Source organism: Hippocampus bargibanti, linkage group LG12, assembly GCF_051943395.1.
Source record: "Hippocampus bargibanti isolate YZ-2025 linkage group LG12, ASM5194339v1, whole genome shotgun sequence".
Classification (NCBI taxonomy): Eukaryota; Metazoa; Chordata; class Actinopteri; order Syngnathiformes; family Syngnathidae; genus Hippocampus; species Hippocampus bargibanti.
This window is the reverse complement of record NC_142745.1, coordinates 21,873,135-21,893,786: the sequence shown is the minus strand read 5'-3', so window position 1 is coordinate 21,893,786 and position 20,652 is coordinate 21,873,135. Positions and strand designations below refer to the sequence as shown.

The 20,652-nt window shown below is 42.7% G+C and overlaps 1 protein-coding gene across 1 annotated transcript; it reads left to right on the top strand.

Moving 5' to 3' along the window:
- The first annotated feature begins 460 nt into the window (after positions 1-460).
- Positions 461-18,898, top strand: LOC148890885 (galactosylgalactosylxylosylprotein 3-beta-glucuronosyltransferase 2-like). Its single transcript, XM_089010921.1, has 4 exons — positions 461-1,004; positions 6,148-6,292; positions 12,444-12,592; positions 16,921-18,898. Exons 1-4 carry the CDS (start codon positions 516-518, stop codon positions 17,005-17,007), a joined length of 870 nt encoding a protein of 289 aa, XP_088867047.1. The 5' UTR covers positions 461-515; the 3' UTR covers positions 17,008-18,898.
- Positions 18,899-20,652: the final 1,754 nt, after the last annotated feature.

Sequence of the window (20,652 nt, the reverse complement as noted above, 5' to 3'; positions counted from 1 at the left end):
CCACTGGCTTTGAATAGCTCGTGGAGCTTCTCGAAGTAAATCAGAGGTGCGTGCGTCTCAACAAATCTTTCTACATCGTTAACATTTTGGAAAGAGTTGGCAACATACATTTGGTGACAGAATCACATACGAGACAATACCTGATCGCACAGGAAATAAGAGTTCCTGGCAGATCGTCATGAGACAAAAGGGAAAAAGAAGAGAAAAGTAAAGGAAGAAAAAAGAGAGTGCTACTTTTGTGTCCATGACACCAAACAGAGTATAAGTGGGGGTGTTGAGAAAGTTACATTGTATCCTCATTTTGTGAAATGCTTTAATACTGATCTTATCTGGCAACCCGGCCACAACGCGACATCACGTGATTTGACAGCGCTCAAAGCCAGTACGTGTATGTGTGTGAGACTTCTCCGCCTTGTATGATCTAAACAAGAAGGCCCATCTTGACTCTTTATTCTCTCAAAGGCTTCGCGAAAGTGCTGAAGATCTCAACAGAGTGCACGCTCAATAACTTCACCATGAAATCAGTGTCCTTCAGACGATTTTTCATCCTACTGCCTTGGGTCCTGATCGTCATCATCGTGTTGGCGATCAATTTTGATGGTATCAACAGAACGACCTGTACTCCCGGTGACCCGGAGAACCAACGTGCCCTGCCGGTCATCTACGCGATAACTCCCACTTATAAGCGACCGGTGCAGAAAGCCGAGTTGACCCGATTGGCGCACGCTTTCCGCCAGGTTCCTCAATTCCACTGGATCGTGGTGGAGGACTCACCCGTGCGCACGGATCTGGTGAGCCGCTTTTTGGCTCGGTGCGGAGTGCCCTTCACGCACTTGAACATCATGACGCCGCCGCACATGTTGAAGCGCGATCGGTCGTGCAGTGGCAACGAGCAGAGAAATGTGGCCCTGGGCTGGCTCAGGCAACACCGATCAAGCAGGGACGCCGGGGTGGTCTACTTTGCCGACGATGACAATACTTACAGCCTGGAGCTGTTTCAAGAGGTGACGCTTTTTACATTTTGATCACACATCGATCTTTATCCAGCAGTAATACACTTGACCAGTGGTGTGGTGTTCCCCTCATACGAACACAATCTATGGATTATATTGGATTTGCCTTTATTAGTCTCTCAGTGGAGAAATTGACATTTCACAGCAGCAAAGTGATGAAAGGAATGAAAGCAGAAAAACAAAACATAAAAACAACGAAAAAAATAATATGACAACACAAAGACACAGAGAGTCACTCATTCGTAAGCACTTTCTGTATATACCCTCTTTGTTACATGAAGCAGTTCTAGATGAAAGAGGAGAGGATCTAGCGTCTTTCCACCAGTGGATCAGGGATATCATGAATGCATATGCTTATGCATTTGAATGAATATAGAGCATAGTAATTCCATTTCTAATCATTCACTTAGATCAACATATTTCTACATGATCTATTTTAAATGTAGAACATGATAAATTATATCATTTATAACTTCACTGTGCTTTTCCAAAATATTCGTTCGTTCGTTCGTTCCTTCGTTCATTCATTCATTCATTCATTCATTCATTCATTCATTCATTCATTCATTCATTCATTCATTCCTTCAAAATATGAATCACAAAAGAAATGACAGATATGGGTGGCGGCTACCTTTAAAATAACAACAATTCATACTGTACGAATCACCCTGACCTGACCTCGGTGGTCTTCAAATATGAATCGCAAAAATAAATATGGATATGGGTGGCTATCTTATCAAAACTGATCATAACAAAATTCATACTATAGGTCAACTTGACATTGACACCTGTGCTGTAAGTGAAAATGTGTTGTACTTTGTTTATGTACCGTATTATAAAACACACAGTGCATACAATTGTGTCTATTGACTCGAAGATCATCAGACGAGTGACCTAACATGTTAATCATTCTATTTTCTTGTCGGCCCCATCGTCGAATGGTTCGCACGCCGATTTCACAGTGCAGAGGTGGTGAGTTGAAGACCCGGTCCGGCCTCCCTGTGTGGAGCTTGCATGTTCACCCCCTGGCCCGCGTGGGTTTTCTCCAGGTCCTCCGGTTTCCTCCCATAGTCCCAAGACATGCATGGCATTCGGATTGAACACTCTAAATTGTCCCTAGTGTGAGAGTGGATGGTTGTTTGTCTCAGTGTGCCCTGCAATTGTCTGGCAACCAATTCAGGGTGTCCCCCGCTTTGTGTTCAAAGCCAGCTGCGATAGGCTCCAGCACACCCCGCGACCATAATGAGGATTAGGCAGTCTGGAAATTACGAATTGTCCCGACCCGACCCGACCCGATGGTCTGCAGAATTGTGTTGTGGGTACTACTAAACATTGTATTCACTGCTTTTATGTTTGGTCGCCTCGTCCTCCTGCATTCAAAGATTTACAATTTTATTCTCAGGCGTTCATGACCTCCTTGATCACCCATAGATCCGTGAACATGCTAATATATTTTATCAGAATCATCTTTATTGCCAAGTATATGCCAAGGCTTGCTTTTTTTGTGGTTTTTGTATTGTCTTTGTGTTTTCTTTTGTCACTTTGTGTAATTGTGCGTCATGTGGACCGGATGCAGATCTGCTCACATCGTGAACATATTCATGTCACATACTGTACCTATGCCAGTACAGGGAAATAAACAAACATATCTGACTCTATCCATCCGGGAGTCCTTTGAACACTTTATAGACTATGGGTCTGTTTTTTGTCTTCGGCTTGTAGCTTCCATTTTGTTTTTTTTGCTGCAAAGATAATCGATGGTGAAAGCAGATCAGAGACAAAGGGAGATTTTACACAGATGCAGGGTCATGGTGAAGTTAAATCACAGCACCACCTGACATGCATACACCATAAAATTCCATAGACTCTTGCATCACCGAAAAGATCGTCTTCATACAAAATAATGAACGGAGATGCACGGAGCATGGACATCTTTGTGCCCGTCCGTATTTGGCGCAAAAACAAAAAAATGGAGATCACTGCACTATGGCTGCATTTACACGATATATATAATTATATATAATGATAATTTAGATGTATACTGTGACTGGCAGAGGACTTTGACATTCTGTTTATGATGTAATATAGGGAAAGAGATGCCCATTTCACGGTAAGATAAGAGCATTGTCATCAATGCTCTGATCTGGCTGCTTCATGTAACAAAGAGGGTACAGAAAGTGCTTAAGGATGAATGACTCGTCTGTAATATTATTTGTTATTTAGTTTTTCTGTTCTTTTGACTTCAAGACGGCGCCGCGAGAGTGGCTGCCTTTCCAGCAGCTCATGTACATATATTTTGTTTTTCTACTTTCATTCCGTTCATCACTTTGCTGCTGTGAAATGTGAATTTCTCCACTGCGAGACTAATAAAGGAAATCCAATCAATCAGCCATTGTGAGGGTGAGCGTGTCAGGAAATGGCTGCATAGACGTTTTTGGTGATGAAGCAATTCATATAAAAATTCAAAGTTTGCAATAAACCTGGACTGGACAACAGGGTGTTGTAGCTCCCTCCGATTAGGGTGAGAAGCTCGGTCATCGGGAAAGGGTTTCGAGTCGAGCCACTTCTCCTCCACATTGAAAGGAGCCAGATGAGGTGGCTCGGGCATCTGATTAGCATGTCTCCTGGATGCCTCCCCGATGAGGTGTTCCAGGCATGCCCCACTGGCAGAAGACCCAGGACACTCTGGAGAGACTGTCACCCAGCTGGCCTGGGAACACCTTGGGATACGCCAGGACGAGCTGCAAAAAGTGGCTGGGGCGGGGGAAGTCTGGGCTTTCCTACTGAAGTTGCTGCCCCCACGACCCCATCCCGGATAAGTGGCAGATATTGGATGGATGGATGGATGGATCTGTGAATGATGGATGGACAACAGGGCTGTCATACTCAAGTCTGTACTCGATATGTTTTTGATGTCTCACACTTGGCATTTGTCTTGGACTTGGCGTTTGACTCAGACTTGTCTTGAACTCGACCAGGACCAATTTCATTTTTATTCCAGTAAATTCAAAATTCAAATGATGAAAATAGCCCCCAAAAAGGGTTCAAGTGACTGCACAGCTATTGATGACGGCAAACCCTGCCTCAGCGTTCCGTAAATTCATCTTCATGAGTTTGCTTTGTCACGGCAGTTTGTGGACACATCGACTGCTCTGTGCAATTTGGTGCTCCCTCGTTCCCCATATTATATAAGAAAAGGCAAATCCAATTCAATCCAATATTCTTCTCGTCTCCTACCCTGAGGTGTACCACCAATAATACAGCAATCTTGTTTTTGTTTGTTGTTGATCTAAACACATGGCTAACAAAGAAAAGGTTTCCATGCCATCTGCGTTGAGCATCGTGAAATGTCTGTGATTTTGTGGTCCACAATATGGTACTTTGATGGTGTAAGGTTGAAGTCACGTCTTCCTCTTTTTCCATGATTTTCCTAACAGAACCATTTCATTTTGAGAAAATCACTGCTCACCCTGAATATTCCGCTGGTGAGGTCTTTGCCATGCAGCTAATACGATTCAATGGCATGCAAATGAACTCAGCTTCAATCTAAAATACACATCAGCAAGAAAGAAAAGCAGAGCCTACTGAAGAGCAACTCCTGCGTACAAAGCTGCCAGTGGGCTCAATAAAGCATGTGCATGTGAAGTGGGCCAAACCATTTTGGGTTCAAGGTTTGTGTCGGTGCTCAAAATCCTCACAAAGGAAAGCCCCAACCGCAAATAAACTCTGTTTTTGTGCTCTACAATGTACCACCGTTTTGAATTTAGCTCCTTGAGATGTTTAAGGCTCATTTACATGTAGAAGCTAAGCCAGTGGTGGTAAAACTACGGCCCGTCGGCCAGAGCCCTTGATTGGTTGGTTGATTGATTGATTGATTGATTGATTGATTGATTGATTTTAATCTGGCCCGCCGATGATTGTGATACAATTAAAGTTTGATATGAATTATTGCATTCATTTCATTTGGACTTGTAAGCACAGGCATTTCAATGCCAGATAGTGCAATGACTTGAAGTTGCGGAACACATGGAGGGGTGGGAGGGAGGGAGGGAGGGAGAGAGCGAGTGAGGGAGCGAGGCAGCGAGGGAGCGAGGGAAGGAGGGGACAAAGAGAGAGGGAAAGAACCATGACATGATTTCTTCCTCTACTATGTGCCACTCACGGACCCCTGGCAAACGTCAATTCCCAAACCCGGTTTTAGGGCAATTCCTTATACAAACACATTGAAACATCTTTTTCTCTTTCCTTACACATTGTTTTATTTACTCGGACTTCATGTCATGACGTCACATCCTGTCCGTCTTAATAAAAGCTCTCCCAACAAGCCCCTCCTGCTTTTTTCTCTCTCCTCTGCCTGCCCCTTTTGGGTCAGGCAGTAACATTTTGTTCTGTCCAAAGATGAAAGAATATTTTTGTTGTACTTATTCCTGCTTCATTAATAATAACCCTCACACGCAGTACAAAAAAATATAAAACAACAACAACAAAAAAATGTAAGCATTCAACTTTCCACGACTCTATTACATGAAGGATCAATTCAGAACAACAAAAGTTCTGGAAGCCACACAGAAGCCCGCAAAAGCATCATCTCAAGCAACTCGAATTGTGATGGAATAAGTGCGTGCGCTGCTATTTTCTATTGTCTCCTTTTGTCACATGTAGTCCTAACTTTGTATCATTTCTTCGATTGGATATATATATATATATATATATATTTACTGCACATTTTAATCAGCATGTGCACATTTCAGTTCAAACTACTATTTGGATTTTTGCCACTTATCGTCAACCCTGAATGCTATGTCTTGATATACCGCTGTGTATTATTCAAGTCATTCAATCACTACAAAAGCCATTTTATTATTTCTTAGTGTATTAACAGAACTCTTATTGTTTATTATCATTATTTTTATTTATATATATTTATTTATTTGTATTTTTTTTTTTTTTTTTACTTGATATTACTTCCGGGTTGAGTGAACGCTGGCCCCTGTGGCTGCCGCTGCTCACCCGCAGAAAAAATATCCTGTGACTGTAAAATGTCCGTGAGAGTCCGCTTAGAAATGAAATACATGATTGTTATGATGAACTGTGATGTGAAAAGGACATGACTTTGATCTTTTTGTTTTCCTAGATGCGGAGCACTCGACGCGTGTCTGTTTGGCCGGTGGGATTTGTTGGTGGCGGATCATATGAGCGCCCAATCGTTTCAGGGGGCAGAGTTGTGGGCTGGAACTCGGGCTGGAGACCAGACCGTGCGTTTGCCATTGACATGGCAGGTAAGACGCAAATCCTACAAAACCTGTTTGACATTTTAATATCCCTACATAGTTGTCTAATAATAACAATGACAATATTTCAGTGGTACTTTTGCTTGTCATGAGATCTTCATAAATGCCATGGTGACCCGGGATCATCTCTTAGTGACTGTATCGATGGTACAGATGAACCAAGACAACTCATGTTGCGTTAGCACTAGCATCGGTGTTAACATTACCTTTCAGATTTGTGCGCATTGCGTGCGTACACCACCATCACCAAAGTGTTTATTGACATTACCTGGACTTGTTTAGCTTGAAATGACAACCATTTCCATTTCTTTGAGCTTGAAGTTCTGGATGCCCAGCAGACATCAGACATGATATGCTAAGCAGCACATTATTTGAGGCCAAGGGTGTCAAATTCATTTTGTGCCACGTGCCACATTGTAGTTCGGCATTCCTCTCGGGGGCCGTTAGGAATTTGGGGAAGCCATTAGAACGTTTAATCCTCTCCCCGGATTACATAGCGAGCGGAGATCAGATGAATGTGTAACTACTTTCAAATCTGAAGTCAAAAACAATGACTGTTATTGTAAGGGACGATTTGAAATTTTTGGTTGGGACTTGAGCAAGCATCGTGGCACTTGACATGCTTGATTTGCTTTGGCGGGCCGAATAAAATGATGTCGCGGCCCAGATTGGCCCCTTGGGCCTCGACTTTGACACCTGTGTGACTTAGCCCAAGCCCTTTTTCCCTTTGTCTGTTTTTGGACAGTGGCATTGATTGATTTTTTTCACTTATTGATGAAAAAAATTCACCATTGTCAAAAGGCACTGTCTGAAGGATGGCCACAACAACATGATTCCTTTCTGTAAAACCAAATGGCCGACTTGGTTTCCTCACACATATTGGTGTGGTCAGCACAGCACAAAACAAGCTTCTCACTCTTGGCGGAGTAGGCAACTGCCAGGTCAGCTCTTCTGATATTCAGCAAAACGATAAAAGATGCTGAAACCATGACGATGAAGAACATTTAAATTTGGCATAGCAGCTTTAACAGTGAAACACACGCAAACACGCGCACACACACACACACACGCACGCACGCACGCACGCACGCACGCACGCACGCACGCACACACACACACACACACACACACACACACACACACACACACACACACACACACACACACACACACACACACACACACACACACACACACACACAAATAATTGCTTTGAAACCAGAACAGAGTGAGAGTAGAAGTCCCAGAGCAGACTGTGGTTGACTTGAGAGGTTCCACTCCACTTCATCATAAAAAGCAGCGTTTTGCCCACACATTTACTTGATGAGAAGGTTTCTTCAACCGTCATCTGTACTTTTTTTTTGAAGGTGTCGGACGTTTCGCCTCCTATCCAAGAGGCTTCGTCAGCAAAGGAGGATAGGAGGCGAAACGTCCGACACCTTCAAAAAAAGTACAGATGACAGCTGAAGAAACCTTCTCATCGATGGACCACTCCTGTACGACTGAGAGCTTACACAGACACATTTACTTGATGTTAGTCACCAAGAACAAAAGCCTGCTAAGTGTTGATTTCAAAAGACGTATCGCAGCAGAAGTGACTGCGCTCTGGCCGACCACACGTGCATTCATTTCATTTGATCTCGACTGTCCCTGGGATGATTGGTAATGAAACCCAAACTGGAATGATCATCTCCCCTTCATTCGACGACCTTGTTCCACAGCAACTATCATTGCTGAGCTTGCACATCTTTTAGGCCTCATCTCCTTCTTAGACTCTCACAATCAATGCCCCTTCCTCTCAAATTCAAACTTTTTGGAATGGTTTCACAACATTTATGGTTAAGATGGTCACATTGATGTAAAATCCACCCAGTGACTTGTCGCATGTCATCATTGGCCAATGAAAACCTTCATACATGATTGCGCTCAGTTATCTCCTGCCAATTGACGAATGAAGCAAGAGCGAGTGATCTCAAAGATTTCGACTGCTTTTTGTTTTGTTTTTGTGGCTGGCCACAGAGCACCCTGACGCAGCCGCAGCAGGCCAAAGATCTTACCTTGTACACCTCCAGGGTGACTTCAAGCCAAATAGAGGTGACTGACCAATGTGTGTGTCTTTATGGCTGAGCGGCTTCAAACATGGAAATTGTGGCCGTGCATCTCGCGAATAAATGCCTTTTTTTGTGAGCAGATGGTATTATGCAATCAGTTGTTGGTTGCAATTTGACATCAATATAAAGTCACTTTTTCAATACTGTGTATGTGGCATTTATCTCTGAGATCAAGATCATTTGATAGACATTGGATTGGATATGCCTTTATTAGTCTTACAGTGGAGAAATTTACATTTCACAGCAGCAAAGTGATGAAAGGAATGAAAGTAGAAAAACAAAATACATGAGCTGCTGGAAAGGCAGCCACTCTCGATCTCTCTTTTCACAAATGGAACATTTCAATTCTGTTTGTGAGACACAGCGGCATAATATGCGACTGTGACGGACCGAAACGTGACGGATGGATTTTGATCGATGATATCAAAATCCATCCGTCACATTTCGGTTTGCGGCCTCATCGGGTGACACTCTTGGGCAGAGCCTGCATCTGCACAGGTGTGCGCAATTTTCATCAGTGGTAGTTAAAAGGACTCCTGGCATGACCATTCAGTGTCAGTTCATTGTTTGTTTCATCTCGGTCAGATTTTGTTTCATCTTGGCTTGTTTGCTTTGTTTTTAGCCATTTTTTTAGTCGTGGCTTTGTTTGCTCGTTTGGGCCTTTTTCTTCTGCTGACTTTGTTGTTTGAGGTTAAGTTCCTTCTGACTTTATTGAATACACCATGCTCCTTCCTCCTGCCTGCTTTTGTGGGGTCCACCACCACCACCTTGCAACGCATGACACCATCATTCAGTTGAAGTCATTGTTTTATTGCATGCCTTACAGAAGAGTATTGGATCATGGCTGAGCAATGCTTATTTGCATACGGATTATTTTTTCAAATATTAATGCAGATAGCGTTCCAATGAGCCTCAAAAGTCTATGCTGCTATGCTGCCACTGCATGTTTTTATTCAAAACTTGACAAAAAGAGATAGAACTTTACGGCATGGCACCTTTTTTTGTGCGAGTGGGGACAAGTACTTGTTCAGGTCAATTTGATTTGAATATTTTCCTTCATTAAAAAGAAGCGCCATTTAAAAATTGCATCTGTTTACTTGGAGGAAAGACATCCCAATACATGTCCTTTGGGTTTACTTTTTTCAGACATTGTTTGCATGTGATGAGGTTTCAGTGAGTATGTACACAACCTAATTATCATCCTGATATTTTTACTGCACTAAATACACAGTAACAGTAACAAGATGTATGCAGTAGCAGCATAATAGAGGATTTTTTTTTTTTTTTTTTTGGGGGGGGGGGCATGAAATTGTGCAAGAACAACAAGGGATGCGGTGAACCAGTGACCAAACTTCATTCATTTTTAAATGATTATTCATCGGGATTCCAATGGACTGATTGTGCTGGTAAAAGTCCTGGCAAACGCAGACTTAACTGCTGGCTGGGGCGGTGAGAATAATATCGCTATCCAAGCGGAAGGGAACAATGCTCTTCAATCCTCGTGAATGACCACTCCTAAGACTGCATTTGACGGACAGTGTGTCTGTCATTCTACGATCATTCTAGTTTACTTTGAATAACCCGTCAGACATGCCTTTTATTTTTGCATCAAGATATCTAAAACACCAACAGTCTATGACATAGGTGTCAAAGTCAAGGCCCGGGTGCCAAATCTGGCCTGCCACATCATTTTATTCAGCCCGTGAAAGCAAACCGAGCATGTCCAATGCCATGATTCTTGCTCAAGTCAGAACAAAATTTCAAATTGTCTCATGTAAACCACAATCACAGTCATTATTGTTGACCTATGATTTGAAAATTAGTTCATTCATTAATTTGTTATGCGTTCTTGATGTAAACTATGTCAAAAACAACAACAACAGTGATTATTCTTGACTTCAGATATGAAACTAGTCATTCATCCATTTATTGTGGAAGGGATGAAACATTCTCATGGCTTCCTCAAATTCCTAACAGCCCTGGAGAGGAAATCTGAACTACAATGTGGCCCGCAGCAAAACAATGACTGACACCCTCGGTCTATTACGAGCGATATCAACTGAAAAGAGAGTGATACCTCAGCTTATGAATGCTTGAGCTCACAAACTTTTCGCCTCATGAACATTGAATTTACGAGCATAGAGTCTTGGCTGACGAACTAGTTTACGGCGGACACACAGCGCCAGTGGCTGGTGGACTAGTTTTTGGCACCCCCTTTCTTTGAGTGCAGACGTGGTTTGTTATCAAGTGTAGTACTTTGCGATTATGGGAGCGAAAAAGACCCCACCACAGGCTAGTGTTAAGCCGAAGAGGACACAAAAGAAAATCAAAATCAAAGTCAAAAAGAAAATCAAAGTCAAAGTCAGCTTTATTGTCAAATCTGCTCATATAAAATGACGGACAAGCAGAAGAAGGAGATCATCGAAAAATACGAACGAGGTGTGCGTTTGTGTAACTTAGTGTCCCAGTACCTTTATGCTAAGTCGACCATTGCTATGCGTGGCTAAGGTGTTTCTGTATTATTTAAGCAATGGTCTCAGGCAATAGAAGAGTCTGAAAAACTTCTCTTGATTTGGTTGAACGAAAAGCGGCTAGCAGGCGACTATGTGAGTCACCGCGAAAAGCACGGTAACTTCACTCAGATATCATCAAGAGGCAACTACATCAATGACCACCACAAAAGTAAATAAAACACCTTTTTAATACAGTACAGTTCATTTCTTTAATTACAATACAATAGCACATGTATTATTATAGACAAAAGAAGGTATATTTTATGTATTTTTAGGGCTTATTTAGTAGAACATTACGTTTTATGGGGACCTTGGAACCGATGATTCAAAATGTTAATGTTTTTTGATGGGAAATGAATGTTCAGCAGACTGGGGATGTCATGCATATTAGCATATTTGACAATAAAGCTGACTTTGACCGATTAAGTTCATGATCTGAGGTATCACTGTATTGGTGTGATCCATCCATATGATCCATTTTCTTTCAGCTGTATTCCACAGTCCTGGTAACTATCTAACTTCAAACCCAATGAAGTGTTTTGTTCTACTCAGTCCGGAAGTGTCAAATGCCGGTGGTAAGCAGCCGCAAATGTTCCAGCCAAATCTCGTGCCTCTCGTTAGGCACCAAATGCAGCCAATTCCGCAGCATCACTGAGTAGACATACCGGTTTAGCTTTTGTGATCTTTTCGGAGAATTTGTACAATGTTGCTGTCGCAACTGTCAGCTTGTCGCATCATTTTTTGGGACCAGAAACATCAAATAAACATGTTTGCTGCATTTTTGTTGGCCATTGATAAGATCAACTCTTTTGAGTGCTTTATGCTTCCAATGTCATTTCAAAGATCAAATAATCAGTACCCGTCAAAGTCAAAGTCAAAGTCAAAGTCAGCTTTATTGTCAAATATGCTAATATGCATGACATACAGCACAGATGAAATTAATGTCCTCTCGGACCCAGCGTGCAAGACATGCAAGGCACTTATAACGTGGCTAAAAAAGACATACAATTGACAACAGACAATACATGTAATTTCTGTATGTAAAGTGAGGTAGTGTCGTATGGAAAGTGAGGTAGTGACGTATGTAAAGTGAGGTTGTGACATATGTAAAGTGAGGAAGTGATGTACATAAAGTGACGTAATGTCGTAATTGCAAAACAAACAACTAGAAAGGGTTGAAGTGAGGTCTTGTACCCGTCCGTCACTCATGCATTTTAATCTATTTTTAACCAGGTTGATTCAATGGTATCGCAGACAGTTCATGATAAAAGTATTAAAGCTCACCTCAGAATTGTCATCGGTCTTCAGAAGCTTTCCAAACAGTTCCATCTCCATCATAAAATGACCACAGAGGAAATGCATAGCCCCGTGGTAAATTAATTTCTTATCAGCCATACCACAGTCATTAGCTTCACGAATGTGTGCTATCATCAATACCTGGTGCGATGGTAATGGCCTCGTCATGAAGCTTTGAATGGATGCTGGCTCACCTCTTCACGCCTTCCTCTGCCGCAGGTTTCTCAGTGAACCTCCAAGTGATCCTGGCACATCCGAAGGCACAGTTCAAGTGGCCGGCCTCCCAGGCCGGAATGCACGAGTCTGACTTCCTCGAGCAGATCACCAAGATGACGGAGTTGGAGCCCAAGGCCAACAACTGTACTCGGGTTAGTGAGACGACATCTTTGTTTGGATGGAGAGTGAATGAAAGTGCTTCCCTCAATGCAACATTGCAATCTGACATACCCAGTCCATCATATGAGCAAGGTTGTGAAGTCACTTTTAACTGTACAGCTTCATTTTCGTGACGTGTTTGGGAATTTAGCAGACCATGATCCACCATACCGGGCTTTCGGTGGACTCATAAAGGATTTCTTTTGCACGCCCACGGCACATCTGAAAAGTTGGTGGTTGAAATAGCCTGGCTTTTACACCAGCTGAATGCAAGTGTCACTTCCAGCGCAGGTGGTGTAGCACAGTTTTGTCTGTCATCTGTCAAGCTATCCATCTCATCTCTCCTTGTCTCTATTGATCCATTACAACCCAATTAGCCTTTTTTTGAAAATGCAAAAGGAAGCCAGAATACTCGGAGAACAACGATGTAAGCGCGATTAGGATTATATAGTTATCCGATGTGGAACATAACAATGCTTCAGGATATTGTGTGTGTGTGTGTGTGTGTGTATGTGCGCGCGTGCGTTTATATGCGTGTGTTTGTGTTTATGCATGTGTGTGTAAGTGTATGTGCACATAGAGTCTATGTGCACACATTGTCTGTCTATGTCATAGACAGACAATTAGAGAGACGCGTTCAACGGCACCAGCGAGCGGCTGGTACCCCCCCTGCCATCCGGCCTCCCATGTTCCATCTGCGGACGTGTCTGCAGCTCAAGGATGGGGCTCTATGCCCATGAGAAGTGGCACCAGCGACACCGTCGCTAACCACCCCCCCACCCCGCCCCAATATCCCCTCGCTGGGAGCAAGCGTCATCATCACCTATGATGGACAGCTAGTAGTAGTATGTGCGCATGCGTGTGTCTGTGTGTTCGTGTTTTTGTGAGCATGTGTGTATATGTGTGTGTATATATATATATATATCCGATATTATATTTGGAAAATGTTTTGCATTCATTGAAGGTGCGCCTTAAAGTCCGGTGCGCCTTATACCGTGATACCTCGGCTTACAAACGCTTTAGCTAACAAACTTTTTGCCTTACGAACATTAAATTTGTGAGAATATAATCTTGGCATACAAACTAGTTATCGGGAAACACACGGAGCACCACAATGAGTGGCGGAATAGTTTTCGGCGGAAGAACGCCAAACCACACAGCCGAACAGCGCCACCGTGGCAGCCGGACAACTTTTCCACGCACTCTCTGAGTGCATACGTGGTATGTTATCAAGGATACATTTGATATTATGGGAGCAAAAAAGACCCCACCACAGGCTAATGTTCAGACGAAGAGGAAACAAAAGAAAATGACGGTTGAGTAAAAGGAGGAGATCATCAAAAAACACCAACGAGGTGTGCGTTGATGTGACCTCGCATCCCAGTATCAGTATGCAAAGTCGACCATTGCTACGTGTGGCTAAGGATGTTTCTGTGTTATCTAAGTAACGGTCTCAGGCAATAGAAGAAGTTGAAACACTTCTGTTGATTTGGATTAATGAAAAGCAGCTAGCAGGGGACAGTGTGAGGGAGGGTATTATCGCCGAGAAAGCACGGCAACTTCACTCAGATATCATCAAGAGGCAACGACATCAATGACCATCACAAAGATCAATAAAACGACTATTAGACAGTACAGTTTATTCCTTTCATTACAATCCAATCGCACATTTATTAGACATAAAATAAAGTATAGTTTGCGTAGTTTTAAGGCTTATTTAGTAGAAAATGATGTTTTGTGGGGACCTGGGAACGGATTATTCTTATTTTAATGGTTTCCTAAGGGAAATTAATATTTGGCAGACGAGCTTTTGGCCTTACACACACTTTCTGGGAACCAATGAAGTTTGTAAGCTGAGGTATCACTGTATATGGAAAAAGTTTGAAAAGACACGTTGGGGGTGCGCTCTATGCTCCGATGAGCATTAGACACTGGAAAATATCTTTTTTTTTCTCCTGAAAGAAACCAAGAAACCAAAAAAAAAAAAAAAAACCTAACCCTAACCACAAAAAAACAAGCCACATTCACTGAAAGCATCGGCCCTGAAGTGAATTGATAACCAACATAAGTTTCTTGTATTTTATCCGAGGTGGTGCCCAGGAAAAAAAAAAAAAGATGACTAATGGGAGGCTCAGAGGGGACGGAGCCTTTTCCGTTGCTCGTCCAACACTGCGGAATGAGCTGCCGCTGAACATTCGGCAAGACGTTAGTTATGTCGTTTTTTTTTAGCTCTCCCCCTAACTTGAAAAGGGTTTTGACTGTGTTGACCGGGATTACACTGGGACTTCACTCTTTCACTCCGATGATGAGACAGATTTCTCCTTTCTTCTTCCTCTTTTAATTTGGACTTAATCGTCTCTTTTCTCATTGAAAAAACAATTGCTGATTGCAAGGTGAAAAACCTTTGAAGAAGGTAAAAACATAAACGGCAATTAGGTTGACATTTGAAGGCAGTCTCTTAACAGGCTGGTTTTGACATTAAACCACCAAATCATATCATCAAATAAACGGTCACAATAAGAGGTTCTCTCACCGTCAGCCACCCTGGTCTTTACACAGTTGAACTCCACTGCACCAGGCAAACTCCTAGAGCAGTACTTAAACCGAACCGAACCTGAGCAGTGTAGCAACTGACTATTTTAAGGAGTGCTTTCTTCTGGTGAGAGCCTTCCTGATTACTGAATGGCTTTTAGCTGCTGGCACATTTGTTTTTATTCCAGTTCTCTCCTCTGGGGGAATAATGGTGCCAAATTCATCTTTGGACTACAGCTTCGGCCATATTTGTAGTTTGCCAAGACAAACACGAAGCTGTAGCTCTTGGCACTCTTGCTGAAAGGATGGCTGTTTGCGTACCTTGCAGTGTTTTCTCAGCGATGTGGAGTGGCCCTCGCTGGCTGCTCAGCATGTCAAGAGCTGCAGGGTGTGGATTGCAATTTGCTTGGAGATGTCAGGTGAAGTGTCAGATTGGAGAATCTCCCCTGTCACATACCACCAACAAGCAATATACAATTGAATGCATCATTCGCCCCCATCACCCCCCCCCCCCCACTCCACATCCCCTGAAAAAAAATCCAACAAAAGATATCACGGTGTACTTGTTTAATCATTGGAAAAAAACATTGAACCTACTTTCTGAGTAGCAATGACTTCATCTGTACAATCTTGTCCGTCCAGGTCACAGGCAGCGAGGAAGCTTCGAGGGTGCATTAAAAGGGTTAAGCGGCACTCTTCAAATAGATTTCACCTCACATTTCTTATCATTTTTTAACATATACTGAGATATAAACTGCATGTTCCGGCTTGGAAATGAAGTGATTGACGTGGGACAGGAGAGGTGAGACAATCTCCTTTAGTCAATGGATGCTACAGTTTCGTGTTTGCTTTCGACATTTAGCTCGTAATCCACCACGACGTCCCTGATCCACTGTTGAAAAGAATGCTTTGATCCTTTCTTCTTTCATCTAGAACTGCTTCATGTCACAAAGAGGGTACAGCAAGTGCTGAAGAATGAATGACTCTGTGTCTTTCTGTTGTCATATTATTTGTTCTTTTGGTTTTTCTTTTCCCCAAGACGGCGGTGCGTGAACACGCAGCGGCTCCTCTCTCTCCCAACAAATTGGCATTTTCGTGTTTTTATGTTCATTCTGAGTGACTTGCGCGCTGGGTCCAAGAGGACAGTCATTTCATTTGTGCTGTATGTCATGCATATGAGCATATTTGACCATAAAGCTGACTTTGACGAAATTGTTTGGTTATTTTGTGCCCTCTGTTTGCCTGCTCGCTTTTTTGTTACCCTTTAAGACCAACATGGGCCTTGGTATGTATTTTAAGTTGAATTATTTGTGCCAAAACAGCCAATGGCCTCAACTTGATTGTGTTTAACCAACCAGATGGAGCATGAGAGGTACTGCAGAAAGAAATGTTGGAAAATATGGTGACTTTGGGGCATCATATTCCAAAATGTTTTCAGGTGTGATTGTTGCCCAAGATGCATCAACCAAACAAGGTGTCAAGCCAAGTCCATGTGATTTCTTCTCATTTATTTTTTTGTGTGGGGGGGAATAAACAATCAATGTATTTCCATGTCATCAGCAGGTGCTGTTCTTGTGTGTGCATTTGTTTTGACATGAGGTTCAAACAAAAAGCAGTCAATATTGTATGACCGCATGTGATGTTTTGGATGCAGTGAAGGCATTGGTAACAGCAGCTGCTTGATCAGCTGCTGTCAAACTATGTATCACCTGCATTCAAACAAAGCAACAATGAGTTATTCTTTCTTCATTCACCCTGTTTCTGTTTTCTTTCTTCCGTTCCCTCTCAGGTGCTGGTTTGGCACACACGCACTGAGAAACCAAACCTTATAAATGAGGCCTCTCTTAGCATAGACACCGTGCTGATTGAGGTGTGAGCAACTGCATGAAGAAAAGTGGATTTTCAAGAATAAAGGGATTCTAAACATCTTTGCTGCGAGCATACGGCAAACGCTGTTCAAAGAAGTACATCAGTCGCCGCGAGAGTGGCTGCCTTTCCAGCAGCTCATGTATTTTGTTTTTCTACTTTCATTCCTTTCATCACTTTGCTGCTGTGAAATGTAAATTTCTCCACTGTGAGACTAATAAAGGCATATCCAATCCAATCCAATCAGTCAAGACAACACTGAACAATGAGACTCCGTCTATTTTGAAGAAATGAGGGACTCTTGGGACATGGGTGAATTCCAGCTGACCTGGTCCCCGGACCGATCATCTGTCCATTGTGGTCACGGTTCCACCACAAATGACCCCAAACAAGACAATGACAACCCTGTGTTTCTGACATTCGTAGACGTAAACTTAAACAGCATTGTATTGAAGCATTTCAATATTAGTGTTTTGCAATGCTGATGTAACGCGTAACAATCAAGAATGGTGGTCTTTTCAAAATTACTTGCCTACATCGTCTGACATGGTTAACTGCAAGGGTGTCAAATTCATTTCTTGCCACGGGTCCATGACAGGTTCCTCTTTGATTTGGGGAAGCCATTACAATGTATATTCCCATCCACATGTGACATATCGAGCGCACACAAATGAAGGTGGGACTAGTTTTCAAATTTGAAGTCAAAAATCATGACTTATTGGACCTTACATGGGATAATTTGAAAGTTTGGTTCAGACTTTAGCAAGCATCATGGATTTTCACAAGTTGGATTTGCTTTCACGGGCCAAATTTAATGATGTGGTGGGCCAAATTTGGCACCCTGGCCTTGACTTTGACACATGTGACTTTGACTATAATGTTCCTCTCAATCAATGCTGATGAGAATTCACTGACTATTCTGCTCGACACTGTTTGGTTTTCTTCATATGGATTGACAACATAGAAGAAAACATACATGTTTGCACTCAAAGAATTTATTCTGTGTCATTTTGAGGCATCAGGGGTGGGAAATGGCGCACCCAAAAAAGGCAGAAAATGGCGACAAAGCCATGTATGGAATTAATCAGCCCGTTTCCACAGGCTGATAAATTCCTTATATGGAGCTTGGTCGCCCTCTTCTGGCTCTTTTTGGTGCAACACAATGTTTTCAGACCAAACAAGCACAGCAAAATGTGATGGAAACGTGATGGAAGGACTGCTACAATGTGTCCTTTTTTTTCAGTCAGGGGCGTTCTTTCAGTGACGTCACGTACGTACTCGTCACCAACTCAAAAACAAGACTTGCGGAATATTCAGCGCAAGTCTTAAAACGTAAAATATAGCTATATGCGGTGGAATCTTTGTAAAATATGCTCAGTAGAAGTTATTTGAAGCCATTTTACAAATTATGGACACAACTTGTCCGGAGACGTCGGTTGTCCTTTAAGCGATTTCTTGATTAACTCATTCACTGCTAGACATTTGCAAAAATGTGTCCACTCGAGTGCCAGAGTTTTTTGTTCTTGTCACTTGAATTCCAGGACCCACAGAAGATTGAGTTTCAGGACTACATCAACATTCAATACAGCGTTAGAAACCTTAGACTCTCTTCTTTCATCAGAAAAAGCCTTCATTTTCTCCATGACCCTACGCCTTATACGCCGGTGCGCCTTATATGATGCCAAGTAATACTGAGCCGCTGTCATGATCTGGTTGGTTACCAACGGGTGGCGCTGTCGGCCCTGCCTGCAGCCGCGCAAGTCTCTGTCGTTCTAATCAGTGCCAGTCAAAAGGACTCCCGGCACAACCATTCGGTGTCAGGTCATTGCATTGTGCAGTGCATTGTACTGTATATGCATTGTATGCTGTGCATGTGTTTGCTGCACCCTGTTCCTGCTGACTATTTGAATACAATTTCTCAAATACAACCTGCTGCTCCCTCCTGCCTGCTTATTTTGGGATCCACCACCAGCACCACCTGGGAAAGCATGACAGCCGCAACAGGTCACTAGTTTTCAAATTTGAAGTAAAAAATAAATAAATCATGATTGTTATTGTGGTTTATATGGAAACATTTGACATTTTGGTTTGGACTTTAGAGAGCATCATGGCACTTGACTTGCTCGATTTGCTTTCACTGGCCGAATAACACGATGTGAGGGGCCAGACGTAGCCCCCGCACTTTCATTTTGACACCTGTGCTGTAAGCAATATTTCCCTCTCACCAGGAAACATGTCACAAGATTTGACAGTAGCCAATAATGACAACGATGAAAAGGTTTCTTCAGCCGTCATCTGTCCTTCTTTGAAGGTGTCGGACGTTTCGCTTCTTATCCAAGATGCTTCTTCAGCCAAATAAAGTCTTACTGGTAGGATCGGCCCTGTCCAGACATGGCGGTGCCGGAGACTGCTATGATAGGTCCCTGCTTTCAGGTTGGGGGAGCAGAGGACTACTCCCTGCAGCTCCACCGATTGTTCCTATTGTGCGTGAACGTTTAGTATTAGGCACCAGAAAATGTCACAGCAAATGTAAATCAACCTGGAGGATATGTTGAGTATTGATGTGTCATCCACACAAACCAGATTTATTTGATGCTGAGTACTGAATATTTATTGCATGGCAGAGTGACTCTGTGACAAGTGAATGCAATTCCCTGCATTGGCGTTGCAGTGAATTGATTGTCATCTTGATTTTTTGCTCTTGTGCACATTGATACTGTTGCTTTTGATCTCAACATGAACTCAACAGCAATGAAGGGACCAGTCAAAAAATTTCATACGGGACACCATCCTCATCATCTGGTGGTTTATTTTTTTTCACAATAATTGTGCTTTTCTTTTACCGTATTTTTCCGATTATAAATCACAGTTTTTTTTTCATAGTTTGGTCGGCGGTGCGACTTATACATCGGAGCGACTTATATATGCTTTTTTTATGACTGTATATCATTTCACATGTTATTTTCACATTAAGCCGCAAGTGGGCGCTCTAGGCCTGTGCTGGTATTGTGAGCGCAGACAGTAGCCTACACAATTCTAGAACAGGTGTCGTCCCTGCGGTCGCGGTTTCTGGAGGCTCAGATTTTCTGTAACACCTGTTAGTTATAAACACAACTGAGAAGGGCTGAATAAAAATGGCACCGAAAAGAAAGTCATATTCTGCAGTTTACAAGCTGCAGATAGTGAAATATGCAGCCGAAAACGGCAATCGAGCAGCAGAAAGAAAGTTTGGAGTGAGCGAAAAACTTGGAAGGGACTGGCGAAAAGCAGAGGTTACGCTTACTGAAATGAAGAAAACTAAAAAGCTAATGGCGGGCGAAAAGCTAGGTGGCCGTAGTTGGAGCAACGAGTTCACGCTTGGGTGCTTGAACAACGTGCTGATGGGAGAGGTTTGTCAACGGTGCAGTTGCGTCTCCACGCCCAGGTCGTTGCCAAGGAGATGAATATAAACGGCTTTGCAGGAGGACCTTCTTGGTGTTACCGCTTCATGCAATGCAAACGCCTCTCGATCAGAGCAAGGACAACACTGTCCCAAAAACTGCCAGTGGACTTCCAAGCCAAGGTTGACAGTTCACGCACGCTCATTGAAAAGCATGTACATGATCACAACGTGACACCGGATCATATTATTAACTTGTTAGCATGTTCTTTGTGC

Excerpts from the sequence above, each read along its gene's own strand:
- LOC148890885 (XM_089010921.1), top strand. The coding sequence starts at position 516 with ATGAAATCAGTGTCCTTCAGACGATTTTTCATCCTACTGCCTTGGGTC. Across the intron at positions 1,005-6,147 it reads GCCTGGAGCTGTTTCAAGAG|ATGCGGAGCACTCGACGCGT; the intron begins GTGACGCTTTTT and ends TTGTTTTCCTAG. Across the intron at positions 6,293-12,443 it reads GTTTGCCATTGACATGGCAG|GTTTCTCAGTGAACCTCCAA; the intron begins GTAAGACGCAAA and ends CCTCTGCCGCAG.